The 27,005-nt window shown below is 45.4% G+C and overlaps 1 protein-coding gene across 6 annotated transcripts in view; it reads right to left on the bottom strand.

The window, feature by feature from the left end:
- depdc5 (DEP domain containing 5, GATOR1 subcomplex subunit) overlaps positions 1–27,005 on the bottom strand; it is a 267,024-nt gene that overhangs the window by 34,297 nt on the left and 205,722 nt on the right. For 5 of the 6 annotated variants that reach the window (XR_012100187.1, XM_073055636.1, XM_073055639.1 and 2 more), the window contains one exon: positions 22,322–22,493. The exons of the other annotated variant lie outside the window; for it this stretch is intronic. Coding sequence is in view for 4 of the 5 variants with exons in the window: in XM_073055636.1 (XP_072911737.1) it covers positions 22,322–22,493 (172 nt within the window). In the remaining variant the exon portion in view is untranslated. The remainder of the gene's footprint in view (positions 1–22,321; positions 22,494–27,005) is intronic. 6 annotated transcript variants of the gene reach the window in all.

Genomic DNA, 27,005 nt, shown 5'->3' with positions numbered 1-27,005 from the left:
ATGGTAGGCTTATTCAGAAAGTCAGAAGGCATGGGATCCAGGAAAGTTTGGCCAGGTGGATTCAGAATTGGCTTGCCTGCAGAAAGCAGAGGGTCGTGGTGGAGGGAGTACATTTGGATTGGAGGGTTGTAACTAGTGGTGTCCCACAAGGATCGGTTCTGGGACCTCTACTTTTCGTGATTTTTATTAACGACCTGGATGTAGGGGTAGAAGGGTGGGTTGGCAAGTTTGCAGACAACACAAAGGTTGGTGGTGTTGTGGATAGTGTTGAGGATTGTCGAAGATTGCAGAGAGACATTGATAGGATACAGAAGTGGGCTGAGAAGTGGCAGATGGAGTTCAACCCGGAGAAGTGTGAGGTGGTACACTCTGGAAGGACAAACTCCAAGGCAGAGTACAAAGTAAATGGCAGGATACTTGGGAGTGGAGCAGAGGGATCTGGGGGTACATGTCCACAGATCCCTGAAAGTTGACTCACAGGTAGATAGCGTAGTTAAGAAAGCTTATGGAGTGGAAAGCTTATGGAGTGTTAGCTTTCATAAGTCAAGGGACAGAGTTTAAGAGTCGCAGGGTAATGATGCAGCTCTATAAAACTCTGGTTAGGCCACATTTGGAGTGCAGTGTCCAGTTCTAGTTGCCTCACTATAGGAAGGATATGGAAGCATTGGAAAGGGTACAGAGGAGATTTACCAGGATGCTGCCTGGTTTAGAGAGTATGCATTATGATCAGAGATTAAGGGAGCTAGGGCTTTACTCTCTGGTGAGAAGCAAGATGAGAGGAGACATGATAGAGGTATACAAGATATTAAGAGGAATAGGTAGAGTGGACAGCCAGCGCCTCTTCCCCCGGGCACCACTGCTCAATACAAGAGGACATGGCTTTAAGGTAAGGGGTGGGAAGTTCAAGGGGGATATTAGAGGAAGGTTTTTTACTCAGAGAAGGGTTGGTGCGTGGAATGCACTGCCTGAGTCAGTGGTGGAGGCAGATACACTAGTGAAATTTAAGAGGAACTACTAGGCAAGTATATGGAGGAATTTAAGGTGGAGGCTTAAATGGGTTTAAGGGTTGGCACAACATTGTGGGCCGAAGGGCCTGTACTGTGCTGTATTGTTCTATGTTCTATCTGCAAATCTTATTGCTTTATACAGTGGTATGGCAAAAGTTTGGGCACCCCGATCAAAATTTATGTTACTGTGAATAGCTAAGTTCTATTTTAACTTCATCAGTCTACAGGACTTGTTTCCAAAATGCATCAGGCTTGTTTAGATGTTCCTTTGAACTTTTTGAATAGAACTTTTGGCCGCAATGAGCAAAGGTATGTTTGGAGAAAAAAGGGTGCAGAATTTCATGAAAAGTACACCTCTCGAACTGTTAATCACAGGGGTGGATCGATCATGCTTTGGGCTTGTGTTGCAACCAGTGGCACAGGGAACATTACACTGGTAGACAGAAGAATGAATTCAATTAAATACCAGCAAATTCAGGAAGTAAACTTCACACCGTCTGTAAAAAAGTTGACGATGAAAAGAGGATGGCTTGTACGATAGGATAATGATCCTAAACACACCTCAAAATCTGCAATGGACTACCTCAAGAGGCGCAAGCTGAAGATATTGCCGTGGCCCTCACGGTCCCCCGACCTAAACATCATTGAAAATCTGTGGATAGACCTCAAAAGAGCAGTGCATGCAAGATGGCCCAAAAATCTCACAGAACTAGAAGCCTTTTGCAAGGAAGAATGGGCGAAAATCCCCCAAACAAGAATTGAATGACTCTTAGCTGGCTACAGAAAGCGTTTACATGCTGTGATACTTGCCAAAGTGGGTGTTACTAAATACTGACCATGCAGGGTGCCCAAACTTTTGCCTCGGGCCCTTTTCCTTTTTTGTTATATTGAAATTGTAAAGATGAAAATAAAAAATAAATCTTGCTTAAAATATTAAAGAAATGTGTCATCTTTAACTTTATGCCTTTTGGAAATCAGGTAATCTTTTACTCACTTAGCTATTCACAGTAACAGAAATTTTGACCAAGGTGCCCAAACTTTTGCATGCCACTGTATATTAATTTCCCAGACTCACTCTCTACTTGGCCAGTACTCAGTTTGCTAACTATTTTCCGATTATCTTTAGAAATGTATATCCTTTCTACATCGTTGGCTCGCTTTCCTCACACTATAATTTTTAAATTCCTGACCTGCCACCCATCTTGTCACAAGTATATGCTTTTACTTCAAACTGATCATGGGGATTTTGGCTGTTTGGATTCAGGACTGGCTTGTGCACAGAAGACAGAGGGTAGTGATTGAAGGGACTTATTCAGGCTGGAGGTCTGTAATTAGTGGTGTTCCGCAGGGGTCAGTGCTACATCCTCTGTTGTTTGTGATGCATATAAATGAGCTGGATGAAAACGTAGATGGGCAGGTTAGTAAATTTGTAGATTATATCAAGATTGGTGGAGTTGTGGATAGTGTAGAAGACTGGTAAAGAATACAGCACAATATAGGCCAGTTGCAGATACAGGCTGAGAAATGGCAGATGGGAGTTTAACCCAGATAAATGTGAGGTGTTGAACTTCAGTAGGGCAAATGCAAGAAGACAGTACATTGTTGAGGGCAAGGTCCTTATCAATATTGTTGAGCAGCGAGATCTTGGGGTCCAAGTTCATAGCTCCTTGAAACCGGCTACACAGGTTGATAAGGTGGGTAAAGCTTGCTTTTATTAGTTGAGGCACTGAGTTCAAAAGTCAGGAGGTTGTGTCGCAACTTTAAAAAACTCTGGTTTGGCCACATCTGGAGTATTGCATACAGTTCTGGTGACCCCATTACAGAAGGCTTTGGAGGGAGTGCAATAGAGATTCACCAGGCTGCTGCCCAGTTTAGAGGCTATCATGAGAGGCTGGATAAACTTGGGTTGTTCTCTCTGCAGCACTGGAGGCTGAGGGGATGATGAGAGGCATAGATAGAGTAGACAAGACAGAATCTGTTTCCCAGGGTTGAAATGTCTAATACCAGACAGCATGCATTGAAGGAAAGAGGGAGGTAGGTTCAAAGGATGTGAGGGGCAAGTTTTTTTCCCCTCAGAGTGGTGGATGCCTGGAATGCGTTGCCAGGTATGGTGGCAGAGGCAAATACATTAAAGGCTTTTAAGTCTCATTAGGAACATTTGGAAAGCCACATGGATGTAAGGGAGATGGAGGGACATACACATGATGTAAGTAGAAGGGATTAGTGTTGGGTGTTTGATATGTTTTTTTATGCTGGTTCAGTACAACATTGTGGGTCGAATGGCCTGTTCCTGTGCTGTACTGTTCTTTGTTCCTTTAACCATACTGCCATCATACAAAGCATCTTCACATCAGCCATTACTGACTGGTATGTACAGTATCCTCTCACAGTATATGAAAACTGCAGCAAACTGGCAGGTCAGCAGAAAAGGTCATCACTGCAGGACTTGTATGTGTCCAGGACGAGAAAGCAGGCAGGAAAACTCATTGTGGACAGTGCCCACCCTGCAAACTGCCTTTTCCAAAAACTCCCCTCTGGAAAGCATTTTAGGGCTATTAAAACAAAAACTTCCCGCTATCTTAAAAGGTTCATCTGCATACAGATAATCTAATCAATCATTCTGGTTAGCTACCACCTACCCCCACAACCTCCAGTTATTACCTGGATCACTGAACTGCTCTGTTAACACTTCAACCCACTTTTTACAATGCTGTTTATACAGTAAATACATTATGGTATTTGTGTTGATGTACATTTTATTCTGTATCTATTCTTTAATCTCTAACTTTACTTTAAAATAGTTTATAATGGTTGAATACTGTTTCTTGTCACATGACACACCAACATACCACAGCTAATACATGACTAATAAAGTTGACCCTTGATCCTTCACAATGGGCTGTGTTCTGGGAGATTTTCTTTCTTGTTGCAGTACAGTGGAGTTGTGCAGGTGCTGCTGTCTCACAGCTCCTGTGCAACAGGACCAGCATCAACTTTGGGTACCATCTGTGTGGAGCTAGTACGTTCTACTTGTGATCACGTGGGTTTCCTCCCACATCCCAGTGATGGGTAGGTGTCAGGACAGTCAACGTGCAGGAGAACTACAGGGAAGTAAGTGGAAATGGGGCTGACGGGATTGCTGAGAGAGCTGGCATAGATCTGATGGTATGAATGGCCACCTTCCATATCAGGAGGAAATATGGAAATAAGATAAAATGATCGGCCATTAACCTAATCGTCAAGCTGTTTTCAGGCTGTCATAATTGACCTTCCTTCCCCATCCAAAGGACCATATGACAGGAGCAGAATTAGGCCATTCAGCCCAGTGAATCTGCTTCATCATTCCATCATGGCTGATTTGTTATCCCTCTTAACCTCGTTCTAATGTCTTCTCCCCATAATCTTTGATACCCTTACGAAACTGCTGCTTTAAATATACCCAATGACTTGGTCTCCACAGACCTCTGTTGCAAATTCCACAGATTCACTGCTCTTTAGTGCAAGAAAATTCTTATCTCTGTTCTAAAGGGATGCTCTTCTATTCTTAGGTTGGCTGGTGGTGCAGTGACGGCAACGCCAGACTCCAGAACGGAAGCTCCTGGGTTTGAATTCAGTCAGGCCGTTCCCGAGTATGCTTTCCATCTGTGCCAGGTTGAGTGTTGAGCTCACAACTTGACCTCATAAAATAAAGAAAAATACTGCAAAATGTCTGTGTGAGGAGTGGCGCACCACACAGTCTTTCGTTCGGCGCCTTGTAATGCATGAAAACGCCCGACGCAGGCCTCTCAGGCCTGAGTCGACATCATCATCATCTATTCTGAGGCTGTGCCCTTTGGTCCTAGACTCCCTGCACATGGAAACATCTTCTCCACACCCACTCTATTCTGCATGCAAACATTTTTAAAACTCCAAACACTTCATACCTTGTACACTAGAAAAAGAGCCATTCATCACCACTCTCTGCTTCCTGCTAGACAGTCAATCTTCTGTTGGTTAAAGGAGGTAGAGGCAGTAGAGAGAGAGGGCTTTGGGGAGGGAAGAGCACTTGAATGAGGTGAGAGTGAATGGGCAGCAGAGACCTAACAGAGAGAGCAATAGGAGTGAAAGAGAGAATAGGAGACACTGTGGGAGAGATAAGCCTCTGCCTTCACTCCTTCATTTTCCTCCTAAATTCCTTACCCAATGGTAAAACACTCTTCTACTCCACTGACAAAGCTACTGGCCTTCCACAGGCATTATCTGGTAAACGGAGCTTAGTCTACAGTTAATCAGGAGCCGTTTATTAACATCACATGATTAAACTAATTGCAATGTTAAAGACTGTGAGCGTGTTCTTTGGTTGTAAGGTATCTTTAAAAGGTTGTAAGGATGTAAAGTAGATATTTAATATGAAATCAAACGAGTGCTTTCTGATTTCATTGAATAAGCTGGTGAAAATTCTGGAACACAGAACATTACAGCACAGTACAGGCCTTGGCCCACAACGTTATGCCGACCTTTTAACCTACTCTAAGATCTATCTAACACTTCCCTCCTACATAGACTTCCAGTTTTCTATCATCCATATGACATAAGAGTTTCTTAAATGTCCCTAACATATCTGATTCTACCACTACCCCTGGCAAGGCTTTCCACGCACCCACCACTGTGTAGAAATGATAAAAAATACCTCTAATATTCCTCCTATACTTTCCTCCAGTCATCCTAAAATTCTGCCTCCTCACATTATCCATTTCTGGGAAAAAGTCTTTGAATGTCCAATCTATTTATGCCCCTTATCATTTTGTACAGCTCTACTGAGTCACCTAGGTAGTGGGTAGTGGCTCCATATGATGACCCTGCCTTACACGAGTCCCAGGCTCAGCTGTCTCCGGCTGACAGTACCCGGTACGGGCCCATATCCAGGGTTACGGATCCCACTGCCTTGTGGGTATCTTCGGGAGAAGAGAATGCTAAGGAGTAAACCCTACACAAATCCGGAGTGGAGCCCCTAAGGCAGTTGGATGACGTATCACGTCACCTCCCAGCAAAAGCTGATGCCAAATGTACTGCTTCGCATTCCTTTGGACCACATCCACGAGGCCAAGAGGGGGATCGTGATGTCTGGGCAGCCCAGGATCTCCATATTCATCGCCCAGGTCTGCACCCCAGAGAGGTCACTCCGGTGCTGCTGCAAAACCAACACGGGAGGCAGCAGTTACGAGTTATAAGTCCAACCTGATTGGCGCAAGGTACGGGCGTTACGGGTTGCCTCCAACGGTGGGAGAGGTCATTGCATCTCACTGATGAGCTACCACCCACCTCAATCTGGGCAGCTCCCAGACAACTGGGTGCTGATCCGCCACTGTCTGCCTGCTTCAAAGGGTGCTTGGAGCTTAGATTTGCATTGAAAAACAGACAGCTATCACTGCACCAGGCACACCACAGAGAAGAAAGAAGAAACCACCAGTCATGCGACTGGCCACCTGGAACATTAGGACCATGTGCGCTGGCCTCTCAGACGATCTGCAGCAGATCAACGACAGCAGGAAAACAGCAATCATTGACTCTGAGCTGAGGAGGCTGGACATCGACATAGCAGTACTGCAAGAGAGCAGTCTTGCTGCAGACGCCATGCTGTGAGAGAGGGACTATACCTTCTTTAGGCAGGGCAGACCACCTGAGGAACCCTGACTGCAAGGTGTCGGCCTTGCTGTCAAGAACTATCCATGATAGTTCCTCCCACCGTCGGGTCAGAACGCATCCTTTCCCTCAGCCTTTCAACATCATCCGGTAAAGCGAACATCCTGATTGTCTACGCTCCAATGCTGGGCTCACCTCAAGAAACAAAAGATCAGTTTTATGAGGACCTCGACACTACAATCAGCAAAATAAAAGAATCTGAACACATCATTCCGCTTGGTGATTTCAATGCTGGAGTCCAATCTGACCACAGCTCATGGCCAGGCTGCCTCGGACACTTCGGCGTTGGCAAGATGAATGACAACAGCCAGAGACTGCTGGAGCTTTGCTCCTATAGCAAGCTTTGCATCACCAACACGTTCTTCAAGACAAAGCCTCGCCATAGAGTCTCCTGGAGTCACCCAAGGTCCGGACACTAGCATCAGCTGGACATGATCATCACCAGAAGAGCTGCCCTCAACAGTGGTGCTTCTAACACACAGCTTACACAGTGCAGACTGTGACCCAGACTATTCCATGGTGTGCAGCAAAGTCCAACTGAAACCAAAGAAGATCCACCACACCAAGCAGAAAGGATGCCCATGCATCAACAACACTAAAGCAGCGAACCCAGAACTTCGCACGAAACTCAACGACCAAAGGGAACAGGCTTTCAAAGCAAATACAGCCACAACCATGGAAGAGAGGTGGCAATTCATTCGTGACACCATCTACAACATCGCCATGTCATCCCTCGGGAAGGAGGAGAGGAAAAACCAAGATTGGTTTGAATCTCACCTGTCTGAGATGTCTCTTGTCATCAATGCCAAGAGAGAAACTCTGATCAACTACAAAAGAGACTCGTCAGAAAAGAATCTCACTGCACTGAGAATGGCAAGAAACAACGCTCAAAGGACGGCTAGACGCTGCGCAATCGACTACTGGCAGAACCTGTGCCAGAGCATCCAGATCTGCACTGACAGTGGCAACGTGCAAGGCACGTATGAGGGGATGAAGAAAGCCTTCAGGCCCACTGCTAGCAAGATCGCTCCACTGAAATCCAGGGACGGTGAAGTCATCAAAGACCGTGCCAAGCAGATGGAGAGGTGGGCCAAGCACTACCAGAACCTGTACCCCACTGAGAACATGGTCAATGAGTCAGCCCTTGTCAGTATCCCTGCCCTACCTGTCATGAAAGAGCTGGATCTACTCCCAACAGAGGAAGAACTCAGCAAGGCCATCGACTCACTTGCTCAAGGCAGGGCACCAAGCAAAGACGGCATCCCTACAGAAGTGATCCAGTGCAGGAAACCAGTGCTCCTAAGCCATCTTCACGAGCTGCTCTGCCAGTGCTGGCAGGAGGAATCAGTTCCCCAAGACATGTGAGACACAAACATCATCACATTGTTCAAGAATAAGAGAGACCACAACCACTGTCATAATTACAGAGGCTTATTCCTGCTCAACACCATTGCAAAGGCGTTTGCCCAAGTGGTTCTGAAGTGACTGCAGGCACTGGCAGAACACATCTACCCTGAGTCCCAGTGTGGCTTCAGAGCAGAGATCCACCATCGACATGACCTCCTCACTCAGGCAGCTGCAGGAGAACAGAGACAGCCTTTGTACGTTGCCTGTATCAATCTGACCAAGGCTTTTCACCTGGTTAGCAGAAGAGGCCTCTTCGCACTTCTGAAGAAGATCGGATGCCCTTCAAAGCTGCTACATCTCATCACCTCTTTCCATGACGGCATGCAGGAGACAGTACAATTCAATAGATCATCCTCAGAGCCCTTCCCCATCCAAAGCGGAGTGAAGCAGGGTTACATCCTTGCCCCGACGTTCTTCGGGATCTTCTTCTCCCTCGTACTGTTGTACGCTTTCAGGACATCTGATGACGGAGTGTACCTACACACTAGGTCCGATGGCAAGCTCTTCAACCTTGCACATCTCAGAGCAAAGACCAAAGTGTGCCAGGTCCTGATCCGGGAGATACTCTTCGCTGATGATGCCGCCCTGATGTCACACACAAAGTCTGATCTACAGAGGCTAGTCAGTTCTCTGGCACTTGCTTGCTAAGAGTTTGCCCTCACCATCAGTCTGAAGAAGACGGAGATCATGGGCCAGGACGCCAGCAAAGCCCCCAGCATCAGCATCGGCAACCACACCCTGCAAGTGGTAGGTGAATTCACCTACCCAGGATCGACAGTCTCCAGCAATCTGTGCCTCGATCCAGAGCTCAACAGGCGAACAGCCGCTGCTATGACCAAGCTGTCAAAGAGAGTGTGGAAAAACAACAAGCTCACCACAGCCCCCAAGATTGCAGCGTACACAGCCTGCGTACTGAGTGCTCTTCTCTACGGCAGCCAGAGTTGGACAACCTGCGCACGCCAAGAGCACCGCCTCAACAGCATCCACCTACAGTGCTTGCGTCGGATCCTAGTCATTTCCTGGAAAGACCACGTGGCAAACAAGGATGTCCTGGACCAGGCTGGCATGCCAAGCATGCATGTCCTTCTCACACAGCGACGACTGCGCTGGCTTGGCCACGCCTGCCGCATCCCCAAGGACATCCTATACGGAGAATTTGCCGCAGGATCCCGGCCCATACAGGGACGTTACAGGGACGTTTGTAAATGTGACCTGAAGTCTGCTGATATCACTTGGGAAGAGACAGCTGCAAATCGCTGCACCTGACGACAGGCATTACCAATGCAGAGGAAAAACAAACTCGACTGTGGTCAGACAGAAGAGAGAGAAAGAAAGCTGCGGCAGTAACTACCCAGCTGCAGCCATCAGCCTTCGTGTGCAGCAGCTGTACCAAGGACCGCCACTCAAGGATCGGCTTATTCAGCCACAGCCGACGCTGTTCCACACCCAAGTGAGTCCGAAACCAGGCACAGCCATTGTCTAATTAGACAGACGGAGCCATTAATTGAGTCACCCTTCATCCTCCTCCTCTCCAAAGAGAAAATCCATAGCTTGCTCAACCTATCCTTATAAGACATGTTGTCTAATCCAGGCAGCATCCTAGTAAGTCTCCTCAGTACCCTCTCAAATCCTTCCACATCCTTTCTATAATGAGGTGACCAGAATTAAACACACGACTCCAAGTCAAGAAAATTTGCAGATGCTGGAAATCTATGCAACACACATGAATTGTTGGAGGGACTCAGCAGACCAGGCAGCATCTATGGAAAAGTGAACAGTCGACATTTTGGCCTGAGATCCAAAACGTCAACTGTTTACTCTTTTCCATAGATGCTGCCTGGCCTGTTGAGTTCCTCCAGCATTTTGTGTTTGACACTACTCCAAGAGTGGTCTACCCAAATTTAATCAAGCTGCAACATTACCTTGTGGCTCTTGAACTCTTGTATAAATTATTGTATGAATTGCTTGTATAAATCTTGTATATATATCTTGTATAAATTTGCTCCTCAAGTCTCCTTGGAATTAGAATAAGTTCACCAGTGGTCCTCAAGAGACTGTTGGCTGAGTGGTCTGACGAGATCCTGTCAAATTTGGGAGCTGGTATCAGCAGGTTGCTCCAGTAGGAAGCCCCTACAGACAAGCCTGATCCTGGATACAGACCCTTGCACACTTTCTGGGGGAAAAAACTACACTAGTTAAAACCCTGGTTATTTTACTAATTCTTGCTGCTTAATTCAAGGTCACCATTACCAAGTCACCATGCTGGAGTAGTTCTTGAGATACATGTGTATGGCGTGCTTGCCTTTATTAGCTGAGGTACTAAGTTCAAGAATTAGGAAGTTATTTTGCAACTTTATAACACTTTTGCTGGGTGGTGTTTGGAGTGTTGCATTCATTTCTGGTCGTTCCATTATAGGAAGGATGTCAAATCTTTGGAGAGGGCGCAGAAGAGGATTATCAGGATGCTACCTGGATTACAAGGCAGGAGCTAAATGGAGAAGATGGACAAAGTTGAATTGTTTTCTCTGGGGCAGTAGAGGTTGAAGGGAGATCTGACAGATTTATAAGATTACAAGAGGCATAGATTGACAGCCAGTGTCTCTACGCCACAAATGAAACGTCTAATTCTGGAGGGCATGCATTTAAATTCAAAGGAGGTGTGTGGGCAGTTTTTTGTTTACATAGAAAGAGGAGAGTCTCCAGAATGCATTGCCAGTGATGGTGACGGTGGTGGCAGAAACAAGTCACAAGGCTGCAGGACCGGACAGCATCCCAGGGCAAGTACTCAGGATGTGCGCAGCACAACTGGCGGATGAGCTTACAGACATTTTTAATCTTTCCCTCTCCCAGTGTAGAGTGCCCTCCTATTTCAAATTATCCACCATTGTCCCTGTACCAAAAAAGACCAAGGTAACATGACTGAACAACTGGCCTCCTGTCACACTCACCTCAAAAATAAGCAAATGCTTTGAGAGGCTGGTCAAGGATTACATCTGCAGCTTGCTACCACCCACACTGGACCCCCTACAATTCGCCTACCAACACAACCGATTGACAGATGACACAATAGCCACTGCTCTACATACCACTCTTACACATCTGGAGTAGAAGGATGCTCAGGTGAGAATGCTGTTCTTGGACTACCAGTTCAGCATACTCCACAGATCCATCCAGGCTCGACAAGACATTCAGAGATCTCAGCCTTGACCCTACCTTGTGCAGCTGGATCTTAAGACTTCCTGTCAGATTGCCAGCAGGTTGTAAGAGTGGTCTCCCTCACCTCCAACCCTCTAACTCTCAACACAGGAGCCCCTCAGGGCTGTGTACCGAGTCCCCTCCTTTACTCCCTGTATACTCAAGACTGTATAATTGAATTTGCCAATGACACAACATTGATTGGCCTTATCTCAAACAATAACAAGGTGGCCTACAGGGAAGAACTTAGCTCTCTGAACATAGAACATAGAATAGTACAGCACATTACAGGCCTTTCGGCCCACAATGTTGTGCTGATCCTTAAACCCTGCCTCCCATATAACCCTCCACCTTAAATTCCTCCATATACCTGTCTAGTAGTCTCTTAAATTTCACAAGTGTATCTGCCTCCACCACTGACTCAGGCAGTGCATTCCACGCACCAACCCCTCTCTGAATAAAAAAACCTTCCTCTAATATCCCCCTTGAACCTCTCTCCTTACCTTAAAGCCATGTCTGCTTGTACTGAGCAGTGGTGCCCTGGGGAAGAGGTGCTGGCTATCCACTCTATCTATTCCTCTTAATATCTTGTACACCTCTATCATGTCTCCTCTCATCTGCCTTCTCTCCAAAAAGTAAAGCCCTAGTTCCCTTAATCTCTGATCATAATCCATACTCTCTAAACCAGGCAGCATCCTGGTAAATCTCCTCTGTACTCTTTCCAATGCTTCCACATCCTTCCTATACTGAGGCGACCAGAACTGGACACAGTACTCCAAGTGTGGCCTAACCAGAGTTTTATAGAGCTGCATCATTACATCGTGACTCTTAAACTCTATCCCTTGACTTATGAAAGCTAACACTCCATAAGCTTTCTTAACTACCCTATCTACCTGTGAGGCAACTTTCAGGGATCTGTGGACATGTACCCCAGATTCCTCTGCTCCTCCACACTACCAAGTATCCTGCCATTTACTTTGTACTCTTCCTTGGAGTTTGTCCTTCCAAAGTGTACCACCTCACACTTCTCCGGGTTGAACACCATCTGCACTTCTCAGCCCACTTCTGCATCCTATCAATGTCTCTCTACAATCTTCGACAATCCTCTACACTATCCACAACACCACCAACCTTTGTGTCGTCTGCAAACTTGCCAACCCACCCTTCTACCCCCACAACCTGACACAGTGGTGTCAAGAACAACCTCTCCCTCAATGTTGTGGAGGAATGGAGATGGGCTAACCCCTATTGACATCAGTGGATCTGGGGTTGAGAGAGTAAACAGCTCAGTATCCACATCACCGAGGACCTCATGTGGTATGTACACAACAGCTGTGTGGTGAAAAAGGCACAACAGCGCCTCTTTCACCTCAGACAGTTGAAGTAGTTTGGTATGGGCCCCCAAATCCTAAGAACTTTCTACAGGGGCACAATTGAGAGCCTCCTGACTAGCTGCATCACTGCCTGGTATGGGAACTGTACCTCCTTTAATAGCAGGATTCTGCAGAAAGTGGTGGGGACAGCCAAGCGGATCTGTAGTTGCGAACTTCCCATGATTCAGGACATTCACAAGAACGGGTGTGTAAAAAGGGCCTGTAGGATCATTGGGGACCCAAGCCATCCCAACCACAGCATAAAATCCAGGACCAACAGGTTCCAGGACAGCTTCTTTCAGCAGACCATCAGACTGATGAACTCATGCTGGCTTGAGTGTACTCTATATTACACTGACTGCTCTATTTATTATAATTTATTATAAATTACTATGATTGACATTGCACATTTAGATGGAGACATAACGTAAAAATTTTTACTCATGTGTGAAAGATGTAAGAAATACATTCAATTCATTCATTAAGAGGTTCTTAGATAGGCATAAGGTCATGCAAAGAATGAAGGGATATGGATCATGTGTTAAAAGAATGGATTAAATTACTTTGGTATTTAATTATTAGTTTAATCAAAGCAGATGAGCTTAGAGCGTGGATCAGTACTTGGAGCTATGATGTTGGCCATTACAGAGTCTTGGATGGCTCAGGGGCAGGAATGGTTTCTTAGAGTGCCAAGCTTCAGATGTTTCAGAAAGGACAAGGAGGGGAGCAAAAGAGGTGGGGGTGTGGCACTGCTGATCAGAGATAGTGTCACCGCTGCAAAAAAGGAGAAAGTTATGGAGGGATTGTCAACTGAGTCTCTGTGGGTGGAAGTTAGGAACAGGAAGGGGTCAATAACTCTACTGGGAATTTTTTATAGACCACCCACTAGTAACAGGGACATCGAGGAGCACATAGGGAGACAGATTCTGGAAAGGTGTGATAACAGGGTTGGTGTGGTGGGAGATTTTAATTTCCCTAATATTGATTGGCATCTCCCGAGAGTGAGGGGTTTAGATGGGGTGGAGTTTGTTAGGTGTGTTCGGGAAGGTTTCTTTACACAATATGTAGATAAGCCTACAAGAGGAGAGGCTGTACTTGATCTGGCATTAGGAAATGAACCTGGTCAGGTGTCAGATCTCTCAGTGGGAGAGCATTTGGAGATAGTGATCATAATTCTATTTCCTTTACAATAGCATTGGAGAGAGATAGGAACAGACAAGTTAAGGAAGTGTTTAATTGGAGTAAGGGGAAGTATGAGGCTATCAGGCAGGAACTTGGAAGCATAAATTGGGAATAGATATTCTCAGTGAAATGCACAACAGAAATGTGGCAAATGTTCAGGGAATACTTGCATGGAGTTCTGTATAGTTACGTTGCAATGAGACCGGGGAAGGATGGTAGGGTACAGGAACAGTGGTGTACAAAGGCTGTTGTAAATCTAGTCAAGAAGAAAAGAAAAGCTTACGAAAGGTTCAAAAAACTAGGTAATGATACAGATCTAGAAGATTATAAGGCGAGCAGGAAGGAGCTTAAGAATGAAATTAGCAGAGCCAGAAGGGGCCATGAGAAGGCCTTGGCAGACAGGATTAAGGAAAACCCCAAAGCATTCTACAAATATGTGAAGAGCAAGAGACAAAGCGTGTGAGAATAGGACCAAACAAGTGTGACAGTGGAAAAGTGTGAATGGAACTGGAGGAGGTCGCACAGGTACTTAATGAATACTTTGCTTCAGTATTCAGTACAGAAAAGGATCTTGGCAATTGTAGAGATGACTTACAGCAGACTGATAAGCTTAAGCATATAGCTATTAAGAAAGAAGATGTGCTGGAGCTTTTGGAAATCATCAAGTTGGATAAGTCACTGCTACCAGACAAGATGTACGCCAGGCTACTGTGGGAGGTGAGGGAGGAGATTGCTGAGCCTCTGACGATGATCTTTTCATCATCAATGGGGACGGGAGAGGTTCTGGAGGATTAGAAGGTTGTAGATTTTGTTCCCTTATTCAAGAAAGAGAGGAGAGATAGCCCAGGAAATTATAGGCTAGTGAGTCTTACTTCAGTGGATGATAAATTGATGGAGAAGATCCTGAGAGGCAGATTTTATAAACATTTGGAGAAGCATAATATGATCAGGAATAGTCAGCATGGTTTTGTCAAAGGCAGGTCGTGCCTTATGAGCCTGACTGAATTTTTCAGGATGTGACTAAACACATTGATGAAGGTAGGGCAGTAGATGTAGTGTATATGGATTTCTGCAAGGCATTTGATAAGGTACCCCATGCAAGGCTTATTGAGAAAGTAAGGAGGCATGGGATCTAAGGGGACATTGTTTTGTGGATCCAGAACTGGCTTGCCCACAGAAGGGTCATATTCTGCATGGAGGTCGGTGACCAGTGGTGTGCCTCAGGGATCTGTTCTGGGACACCTTTCCTTCGTGATTTTTACAAATGACCTGGATGAAGAAGTGGAGGGATGGGTGAGTAAATTTGCTGATGACACAAAGGAGATAGAATTGTGATCACTATCTCCAAAATGTTCTCCCACTGAGAGAATTAACACCTGACCAGGTTCATTTCCTAATGCCAGATTAAGTACAGCCACTCCCTTGTAGGCTTATCTACATATTGTGTCAAGAAACCTTCCTAAACACACCTAACAAACTCCACCCCATCTAAACCCTCACTCTAGGGAGATGCCAATTGATATTTTTGTCCTTTTTGTACAGGTCCCACCTGTCCCAAAAGAGGACCCAATGATCCAGAAATCTGAATCCCTGCCCCCTGCTCCAATCCCTCAGCCTTCACCTCACTCTATTCCTATACTCACTGACATGTGGCACAGGCAGTAATGCTGAGATTAATACCTTTGTGGTCCTGCTTATCAACTTCCTTCTTAACTCCCTGTAGTATGTTTTCAGGACCTCCTCCCTTTTCCTACCTATGACATCGGTACCAATATGTACCATGACCTCTGGCTGTTCTCCTTCACACTTCAGGATATCCCGATCAGAAACATCCCGGACCCTGGCACCTGGGAGGCAAACTACCATCTGTGTTTCTTTCCTGCATCCACAGAGTCGCCTGTCGGACCCCCCAATTATGTCCCCTATCACTGCTGCTGTCCTCTTCCTTTCCCTACCTTCTGAGCCAGGTAGGCCGTTGCTCCCCCAACAGTACTCAAACAGGAGTACTTATCAAGGGGGACCGCCACAGGGGTATACTCTAGTATCTGACTCCTGCCCTTCCCTCTCTTGACTGTTACCCAGTTATCTGTCTCCCGAGGCCCCGGTGTGACTACCTGCCTAGAGCTCCTATCTATCACCTCCTCACTCTCCCTGACCAGATGAAGATCATTGAGCTGCATCTCCAGTTCCATAACGCAGTCCCTAAGGAGCTGCAGCTCGACGCACCAGGCGCCGATGTGGCCGTCCAGGAGACTGTGAGTCTCCAGGACTTCCCACATCTGACACTGAGCACAGAGCACCGGCCTCACACAAATACTTCCTGTCTGTATTCTACACAGGCAAACTACCTCACCTCGACCCATTATCACCAAAGCCCCAATACACCAAAGCCCTCCTACTCTGTCTCTCGCTCTGTAAATGTCTCCTTTTAAACTCTTCTCACTGTTCTAACTGGCTGCTGTCCATGTGCTTGCGCAGTCATGCCTCAATGTTGAGGTGTTGTGGATAGAGTGGAGAGCTGTCAGAGGTTACAGTGGGACATTGATAGGATGCAAAACTGGGCTGAGAAATGGCAGATGGAGTTCAACCCAGATAAGTGTGAGGTGGTTCAATTTCGTAGGTCAAATATGATGGCAGAATATGGTATTAATAGTAAGACTCTTGACAGTGTGGAAGATCAGAGGGATCTTGGGATCTGAGTCCATAGGACACTCAAAGCTGCTACGCAGATTGACTGTGTGGTTAAGGAGGCATAAGGTTCATTGGCCTTCATCAACTGTGGGATTGAGTTTAGGAACCGAAAGGTAATGTTGTACCTATATAGGACCCAGGTCAGGCCCCACTTGGAGTACTATGCTCATTTCTGGTCGCCTCACTACAGGAAGGATGTGGAAACCATAGAAAGGGTGCAGTGGAGATTTACAAGGATGTTGTCTGGATTGGGGAGCATGCCTTATAGAGGTGTATAAGATGATGAGAGACATTGATCATGTGGATAGTCAGAGGCTTTTTCCCAGGGTTGAAATGACTAACACGAGAGGGTAGAGTTTTAAAATACTTGGAAGTAGGTACAGAGGAGATGTCAGCAAGTTTTTTCTTCAACGCAGAGAGTGGTGAGTGTGTGGAATGGACTGCTGGCAACTGTGATGTAGGCGGATACAATAGGGTCTTTTAAGAGACTCCTGGATAGGTACATGGAGCTTAGGTACATAGAAACACAAAGGACTATGGGTAACCCTAGGTAATTTCTAAAGTAAGTACATATTCAGCACAACTTTGTGGGCCGAAGGGCCTGCATTGCGCTGTAGGTTTTCTGTGTTTCTATGTTAATTAGTTTGGCGCGGCATGATGTGCTGTAGGACTTGTTCCTGTACTGCACTGTGTTCGATAAGGCCGGGGGGAGAGGACAGAGAACCATCCTCTCACTGCTTCACTGCACAGGCCAAGTCACTAGCTCCAATTTCTGGCAGCTACATTCTCTGTCTCCAAGCACAGCACATTCAAAAAATATCACAACACAAACTGAAATCAAACTCAAGAATATGCAGATTACTAACTGAACATAAAGTAATGAAATGTGAAAAGACTAAGTTGCTGCAACAGTGACAGTGCATGCTGGGAGGAGGTCTGACCTATCCTGCCTGTTCTTTCAACAACTAAAAACTGGACATTCCTCTACTACTGCTCCACAAATCATAGGACTGTAAGATATAGAAACAGAATTAAGCCATTTGGTCCACTGAATCAGCTGCAACATTCAATCATGGCTGATTTTTTCTAACCACATTCTGTCACCTTCAGCCCGTAACTCTTCACCATTCAACCCCTCACCAACGAAAAACCTATCGATCTTTGCATTAAATATATCAAATAAATTCACAACCCTAAGTGTCAGCAAGTTCTAGAAATTCCTTCAAAGGTCATTCTTGTGAACTTCCTCTCCAGGGTCATTACATCTTTTCTTAGATATGGACCCCAAAACTATCATTCCCTTTTGCCTAGTGAGATTTCAACACGTACAAAAGCTGGATGAACTCAGCAGGTTGCCTGGTGTCAGATGGAAAGTCCTTCACACTAAAATACAAAACTAAAATCTAGTCAGCACTTTCATAATTATCTTCATTTTCGTTAATTTGCTGTAGCATCAGGCTGGGTTTCAGAGTCTCTCACAATATCCGACTGGGTGGGATTATTAGTTTTTTGTAGACCGAATGGCTGACAGCCCAGGTGTGAAAATACTTGCAGAATTCCTGTGAAGGACACATACATTCCACTGGCTTTGACCTTTCCCTTTTTTAACAACTGCACGGTAATCTGCGGTTAGCACAACACTTTACAACGCCAGCTGCAAGATCAGGGTTTAATTCCACCATTGTCTGAAAGGAGTTTGTGCACTAACTTGTGACAGCGAGATTTCCCAGACTTCTGATTCATAGAAACATAGAAAACCTACAGCACAGTACAGGCTCTTCAGCCCACAAAGCTGTACTTGTACATTTTACTGCACATGTACTTTAGAAATTACCTAGGGTTACCCATAGCCCTCTATTTTTATAAGCTCTAAGTATCTAACTAGGAGTCTCTTAAAAGACCCTATTGTATCCGCCTTCACAACTGTCGCTGGCAGCCCATTCCACGCACTCACCACTTTCTCTGTAAAAACTTACCCCTTACATCTCCTCTATACCTACTTCCAAGCACCATAAAACTGTGCCCTCTCATGTTAACCATTTCAACCCTGGAAAAAAGGCTCTGACTATCCACACAATCAATGCCTCTCATCATCCTGTACACCTCTATCAGGTCACCTCTCATCCTCCTTCACTCCAAGGAGAAAAGGCCAAGTTCACTCAACCTATTCTCATAAAGCATGCTCCCGGACTTCCGGTAAGATGGCGATTGTTTAGCTGCTCCGAACTTTTGTTCCATTACTGTCGCTACCTTTGCACTAAATGTCTCCATTTTTTTAAACCTTAGTTAGGAATTATTTCGGTATCTCTTACTTGCCTGTGAATATATCTAACTTACAATGTCTAGCAAGAGTTCTAAATCCGGGAGAAAAGAAGCTATGACCGCGTCGGACGAGACGCTGGTTGCGCTTGGAAAGCTCCGAGACGAAATCTTAAAGGAATTTAAAACCGCTTTCAAACAGTTAGAAGACAAACTGGATCGGATCAACGATAAAGTGGACAAACATGCTGAACACTTATCTCGCATCGATTCGACTTCTGAAGATTTAGAGAGTCGTGTTCGATACTTGGAGATTCTCTGTTTCAGCTTAGAGGAAAAATCTAATAAACTCCTTTCCAAAATGGTGGATCTCGAAAATCGCAGCAGACGCTGCAACCTCAGAATTCTGGGACTACCAGAGGTGACTGAAAAGGGATCAACCGTGAAGTTTTTCGCCGAGTTTCTCTGTGAGTTATTCGGGAAAGATCTGCTTCCGAAGCCGCCCGAGCTCGAATGGGCACACAGAGTTGACGTTCCCCCTGGAATTCTGGGCTCCCGTCCGCGACCAGTAGTCTTGTGTTTCCATCAATACCAGGTAAAACACAGTCTGATTGTGGAGGCACGTCGCAGAGGTTCTTTTCCTTTCCAGGATACAACCATTCGCTTTGTGGAAGATTTTGCACCCCAGACCTTAAAGATGCGTGCTGAGTTTAAAGGCGTAATGAAAGTGCTTTTTGATCATGGTTTCAAACCTTCCCTTCGTAATCCTGCTGATCTATGAATCAAGCTTAATACCAGGGAATTCAAGTGGTTCAAATCAGCAAAGGAAGCTGAAGCGTTTGTGGCAAGTCTTCCGGCTATCCAGTCACTTTCGGAATCTGATCGGACCTCCTAAAATGGTGGATAAGTACTCCTCGTAGTAAAATTACTTTCTCTGGACTCGGAATTCACTTGAATCACTCAGACATTATTCATTGAAACTCTAAGGGCTGTTGACAATCTCTCCCGGGATTTGGTGTGTGTGTAACCTATTTTTATTCTTGTATAACTTTACCTACAGAGTTCTACAACTAACTCTAACTTGTTTTGGAGGTTCGAAGTCTTTAGTGAAGGCCTCCCTGTTTGTCGGTTCACAGTTCAATTGCTGATTTATTTTTCCTTTGCTTTAAATATTTATTTATTTTATCTTTTTCTTTTCTTCACCCCCTTTTTTTCTAATCTCTGAATTTTTCTCTCCCTTCTCTGTAAATGGTTGATAAATACTTGTCTTGAATTTATAATTTTCCCCTTCCTCTTCTTTTTTCTTTTTCCTTCTTACCTTTTTTTTTCCCTTTCTCTTACTTTACCCTTCTATAATTTTTCGCGGGTAGGTTAGTTTTGGTTTTCTTCCGATTTTCTCTGTATTAAGTGGTATATTTCTGCAGAAGGTGTTCTAATCTGTAGTTATGTTTTCTAGTGCATAAACTAGTTATTATTTGCTATAGAATTTATACGGAACTGTTGTTAATGACACAGATCTGGAAGTTGTATTTGGGTTAATTTTTTTGGTACAGCTAGCTATTTGTTTTGGTAGCCGTCTAGTTTTGGGTTGTGCGGGTGGGGTGGGTTTTCCAGTTCCAACATCTCTTTATTGCTTAGGACATGTTTATATTTTGACCTTACGAATCTATGTTTACATCTCTGCTTCCAGACTGCTATTGTACTGCTTGATTTTTTATATGCTTGCTGCCTTTTATGCATTAGTATTTGATAATGGCTAGTGCACTTAAATTTGTGAGCTGGAATGTAAAGGGACTGAACCACCCTGTTAAAAGGAGGAAGGTATTCTCACATATTAAACAACTCAAAGCTGACATTGCTTTCCTCCAAGAAACTCATATTCGTTGTTCTGATAACTCCCGGCTTCTGTCAAAGTGGGCGGGTCAGCATTTTCATTCGCCTCTCTTCTGGCGAGACGCTTGATCCTCCTTAGATGGAGAGATGTTGCCCCGCCCACTCATGCGCAATGGCTTAACGACATTATGGCCTGCTTGGACCTCGAAAAAATTCATTATTCAGTTCTGAATTCGGATCTAAAGTTCCATAATGTCTGGGGACCTTTTATCGAGTACTTTCATAACCTTCCTCTTGACTAGGGTTTTTTTTTTTTCGTTTTTTTTTCTTCTTTTCGGTCCCTTGCTTTCAGCTCCCTTTTTTTTCTGGTAGTAGGCATTATTATCCTCTGTTACTAAGTGTATTTACAGTCTGGGAGTTTGACTGTCCGGACTTATACTCTTTATACTGTGTGGTGGTTGGTCTGGAGTTGTTGTTGTTTTTTTCTTGTGTTGTGGGGCTTGGGGAGGACACTAAGCTCACTTGTCTTTAATTTAGGTGCTTTTTTGTTAAACTCTCTTCCTTTGTAGCATATTGTTATTGTATGCTTAATCTTGCACTGTATTAATGCTCCTCATTGGGATTTGGGGTTTTTAATTTTGTAAAATGTTTTGAAAAAATAATTTTTTTTTTTAAAAAAAAGGACAAATGTTAATCAGCTCAGTCCCAAGGCATCATTGCGGGGATTCCTCACGGCAGCGTAAGGCCCAATAGCCTTTAGTTGCTTTAACACGAACCTGGTCAGTGCTAGGTTCCATTGCAACCTTCAGATAAGACAGCAGTCTGTGATCTCTTTCAACAAGACCAGTGTAATGCTTTGATTTGGGGTGGAAAGACAATATAATAATGATGTCACATAGTGTATGTGGAATAATAAAAATCTCCAACATTAAAAAAAAAGCATGCTCCCCAATGCAGGCAACATCCTTGTAAATCTCCTCTGCACCCTTTCTATAGTTTCCATATCCTTCCTATAGTGACGTTTCCTCCCATATTTTAAAGAAAAACACTTGGTAGGTTAATTGGTCACTTGTTCACAATCTTTGCTGATTTGATTTGATGCAAACATTACAATTCACTATATGTTTCGATGCCCATGTATAAATGTATAAAAGCTAATCCATTGGATAAGTCCCAATCCTAAACAACAGCAAATAATGAACTAGCAAAAAACAAGGACATTTAAAACTGCTAAATCTTATCAAAATGCTTACCAAACCTACCAGCAATGTACTGACTGCATAAAGAGAGGCTGATCCCATCTCTCTTATGGTACAGGGCATGTCAGTCCATCAGACCTTTCCAATCAGCACATGTGGACTTGGTGAACGTTACTTTCCAAAGTCTCTTCAGTCTCACTCTGGTTATCAACACACAAATTGCAGGAGGAACTCAGCAGATCGGGCAGCATCCATGGAGAAGAGTAAACATTTGATGTTTCAGGCCAAGGCTCTTCACCAGGACTGTTTATTCTTGCTGGCAGACCTCTTGGGTTCCCCAGCATTGTGTATGTTGCTCACACTGACTCCTGCAATGGGAGCTTTACAAGCACAAGAAGATATTGCACCTCATCATAGGTCAGCTTAATCTATACCTGTGGTGCCTTTCCCAGCTTTACCCTCTGTCCCCAGGGCAGGACTGCAAGTTACGTACCGTCAAAGAGGTGCTCAGCTCCATCTTTCACCAAGCACATGATATTGAGGGGGATGAAGAGCTGAGCTCGCAGTGGGTCTCCATAGAGGTAACTGGGGAGAGCAAACGGGCCTTCCAGGACGGGTACCAGGAGGAAGCCGCAGGAGGTCGCCTTCCTGTGCCAGCCTTGTACCTGCACACCAGCAAATGAAGTAGTTGTCAATGAGCTGTCTGTTGTGTCCATTCTCATCCAGAAACCTCCGGTCAGTAGCAGTAACTTTCTTGCGTGATCTAAATCAGCTAGGAAACTCCACTCCCCCTAGCTTACCATTAAAAACTAAGCTCCTACAGCAGCACCTGATCTTCAATTAGGACATGTTACAGTCTCAAAGGGGGGTACAGGGGGGTGGGGGGGGAAGAGAGGGAAAGAGAGTGGGGAGAGAGGGGGAGATGGTGGGGAAGAGGGGAGTGGGAAAAGTGGGAGTGGAAGGAGGGTGAGTGGGGAGGGGGAAGGGTGTGGAAGGGGAGAGAGGGGTGTGGAAGGGGAGAGAGAGGGGTGTGGAAGGGGAGAGAGAGGGGTGGGGAAGCGGCGGAGAGAGGGGTGGGGAAGCGGCGGAGAGAGGGGTGGGGAAGCGGCGGAGAGAGGGGTGGGGAAGCGGCGGAGAGAGGGGTGGGGAAGCGGCGGAAAGAGGGGTGGGGAATGGGGAGAGGGGGCAAGGTGAAGAGGGGTGGGGAAAGGTGAAGAGGGGTGATGAAAGGGGTGGTAGGGCAGAGGGGTGTGGGGAAGGGAGGGGAGTGTGGAAGAGGTAGTGTGGGAGGGGAAGGGAGTGGGGTGTAGTGAAGGCTGTGGGAAGGAGGGGTGGGAGTGGGGTGGTGGGGAGGGAGTGAGGTTAGTGGGGTAGTGGGGAGGGAGTGATGTGGCGGGGATGGTGTGGGGTAAGGGGGAGGGAGTGGGCAAGCAGGGAGGGGGAAGGGAGTTGGGAAGGGGGAAGAGGGGATGGGCGAAGGGGGAAGAGAAGAGAAGAGAGAAGGGGAAGGAAGGATGGGGAGGGGGAGGGAGAAGGGGGCGGGAGAAGAGAAGGGTGGGGAAGGGGGGTGGTAGGGCAGGGGAGTGTGGGGAGGGAAAGGGAGTGGGGAAAATGGGAGGGAGGGGGAGAAGGGAATGAAGGAGGAGGTGGGGAAGGGAATGGGGTGAAGTGAAGGCTGTGGGAAGGAGGGGTGGGAGTGGGGTGGTGGGGAGGGAGTGAGAGAGTGGGGTAGTAGGGAGGGAGTGGGGTGGCAGGGATGGTGTGGGGTAGAGGGGAGGGAGTGGGCAAGCGGGGAGGGGCGAAGGGGGAAGTGGGGAAGGGAGGATGGGGAAGGGGGAAGAGAAGAGAAGGAAAAGGGAAAGAGGAAGGGGAAGCGGCAGAGTGGAGGGGAGGGAAGGAGGGGGAAGGGGAAGAGAGGAGGGGAAAGGGAAGAGAGGAGGGGAAAGGGAAGAGAGGAGAGGAGTGGAGGAGAGGAGGGGAAGTGAGGAGGAGAAGCGAGGAGGGGAAGCAAGGAGGGATAAGGAGGAAAAGAAGAGTGGGGGAGGGGAGGAGAGAAGGGGAGAAAACTTATTTTGCTGCTGTCTTGTGTTGTTGAGTTGTGTGCCATGTTAAATATTATGGAAATGCTATATTGGCACTGGAATGCATGGTGATACTGTAGGCTGCCTCCAGCACACCACTGGAGTGTGTTGGTTGCTAAAACAAACATTTCACTGTATGTTTTGATGTACCAGTTATAAGTAAATCTGAATAGCTACATTTTATAACTTACCAAATTTCATGACAGAGGTTCCAGATGGTTCTGAACCTCACTGGCCCAGAGTCAGAGAGCTATCCCCAAATTAAAGATCTCAACCAGACAGTAACACACACTTCCCATTATTCACCCACACCCACTATTGCCAGAGCTCATCTGTAAACCAGTTGTACCAAGGCTGACCATTTACTATATGCGAAGAACTGCTGCTTGCAAGCTCTGTCCACCTCAATCAGAGAAAACATTTTTGATATCCTCAGTGGGTAATTCCACAGTAAAATCTCTTGAACTTGAAGCACAAAATCAATTGACAATTTAAAAATACTACACAGAATAAAGCCCAACCTTTAGAATTTTAAGTGATTATATCCACAGAAGTCAACACAAATTTCCAAAATATAGGTGACTGCTCATATTGCAGATGCAACTTAAGGTATATTTTTAGTTTGAAGATTAACTTAGAGGCAGAGATTTTAGGGGTTAGGAATAATTGAACGTGAAATAATTGTTTCTCTCAGCACTGATATGCTGGACGTGCTCAGTACTTCTGTCCTGTCCAGTCCAATTCTGCTTACCTTGCCTTCCCTGCTGGCTTTTTAAGCTCTGAAGAACCCAGTCAGCATTACAACTGGAAGGGTGGGAACATCAGAGGTGTCCCAACATATTCAAATATTTCAATAAGCAACCCATCCAGGAGTAGGATGACCAACTTACTTATTACCACAAGGAGACCATTTGGCCCATCGATTCCATGTCTGCCCTCAAAAAATCAACCCCTTCAGCCTCAGTCCTGAATGAAATTCCCTGTACTTTGGCAATTTATTCAATCTCACATGAACTCTTATTCTTTTTTTTAAACACTTAAAAATGAGCTTTATTTGTCACATGTACATTGAAACATACAGTGCCAAGCATAGTTTTGTGTCAATGACTCACACAGACCATCCAAAGATGTGATGGAGCAAGTGTCACCACACTTCCGGTGCCAACGTAGCATGCCCACAACTCACCTTCAAATCCTAACCATATGTCTTTGGAATGTGGGAGGAAACTGCAGCTCCTGCTGAAACCCAGGCAATCACAGAAAGGAATGTATGAATTCCTGACAGACACAATGGAAATCAAACTCCCATCAGTGTTCACTGGCGCTGTAAAGAGATTGCGCTAACTGCTCTCCACATTCTACATCAGGGATGGTTCACAGTGGCCAACTCCCCTACCAGCTGGGTGGACACCTCGGCACCCAGCAAGAATGCGGCAGGTCCCATAAGATAGCACCAGAGGTCAGGATTGAACCCTGGACTCTGACTACTATCTGCTGCCCGCAGTTTGAGATTTTTCATTTTTAATTCCCATTCAATCCTTTTCAGCAATTTATAGGAGACAAGTTTCTCGTCTCTGTGAACTGCGTTTTATACAGTCTATCTATTTTGGAATACATTCAATATGATTGGAATAGCTGCTTCCATTACTTGAATGTATGATATTAAAATGAAATGATATTAAAATCAACAGCCGAAGGAATGTTTGTCAATCAGGTTTGAAAATGGTTAAAATTTGAACAGAAATATTTAATATTAAGTACAGAGCAAGATATCTAGTTATAGAAAGAAAGATACTAACAGTTGAGTCTTTTACTACTAAACAGTAGCTTGATCCCTAAACACAATCTAATGGCTATTATAGACATAAATATGTTGTAAGCATTTAGATTTTGTATTGATTATCTTGTTTCAGCCATAAATGAGGCTAGTGTCCAGCAGCATTAAATTTCTCTCTCATGCACACAGAGACTGTTTTAAGTTAAGGAAGACAAGTCTGATGGACGGTGGAGAGGATCTGACCAGCAGTCATCTGTGCCAGTCATGGCTGTTGTGATATTCACATCACAGCGGTCCCTAGCTGAGATAATAACATAGTCAATGAGATGTCACTGTTTAAATCGAGGATGCCTTGAGTTTGCTTTTCTGCTGGAACAGTGTTTGTGATGATAAGATAAGGCACAGCACATACTGTATGGTGAGAAGTGGTACTTCTTTTGAGGTGATGATGCCAATGGTCTTCCTTTCCTATGGTCCCCTTCCAAAGATTGAAATTCCCAACAACCCTGGCAATAAAGTCCATGAAAAGAATGATCTTATCCTCCTTTGGGGATGCTCGACAGGCAAGTGAAAAAGGCCTCTTTTCCATACTCATACGAGTTCAGAGCTGATGCACAAGCACTCACAACAGCTGCTAACGGGTTGTTGGAAAGCACCAAATGGAGGTGTTCATTATTCCCCACGAGAAGTCGACTGACAAGTTGGTTCTTTATCACCATGGATCCTGGGTTTGTCAGCCTTCCCCTCCCTCAATTGCCCTTGGTCTGCCAGTAGGGTTTCAGAATGATCGCAGTTTCCCTTTCTGGTCAATCACTGGTGATACAGTCTATCACACTGTGTACGTTCCATGCTCCAAACGGCATCTTTCTTTCTTTCTGGTGACCCGTCTGGCTGCAGTAATGCAGTCAGGAGATTTTGAGAGCACCTTTTTCAGTCCCTTCCCCAAGTGGGGTGAGTGGAGTAGACACTAAACAGGGCAGCTGAGTCGTGAATGTAGCTCTCAAAATGCTCTTTCTGCCTCAGTCCAAGAGCCCAGTGATTGAACCAAACACCCACCACCCAACGTGATTAGGGGCTTCCAGACCTCACAATCCTGTCCCCAAAGACACTTGCTGATCACTATTGGACTTAATCCAGGGGGTAAGGGTGGATTCCCTTAATGTGCATGAATTTGTTTAATGTGGGTAGGCTGACACATTATGGGTGACCCTACCAGGAACTAAGCACCAAACGGCATTGTTCTTGGGATTTCAGGAACTCATAAGCTTCTCCACCACGACATGGTGAAGATTTTCTGAAAAGAGGAGGGGAGGGTTCAG

This window comes from Hemitrygon akajei, chromosome 9 (assembly GCF_048418815.1).
Source record: "Hemitrygon akajei chromosome 9, sHemAka1.3, whole genome shotgun sequence".
In the NCBI taxonomy this organism is placed as follows: domain Eukaryota; kingdom Metazoa; phylum Chordata; class Chondrichthyes; order Myliobatiformes; family Dasyatidae; genus Hemitrygon; species Hemitrygon akajei.
This window is presented reverse-complemented; position numbering and strand designations above follow the sequence as displayed.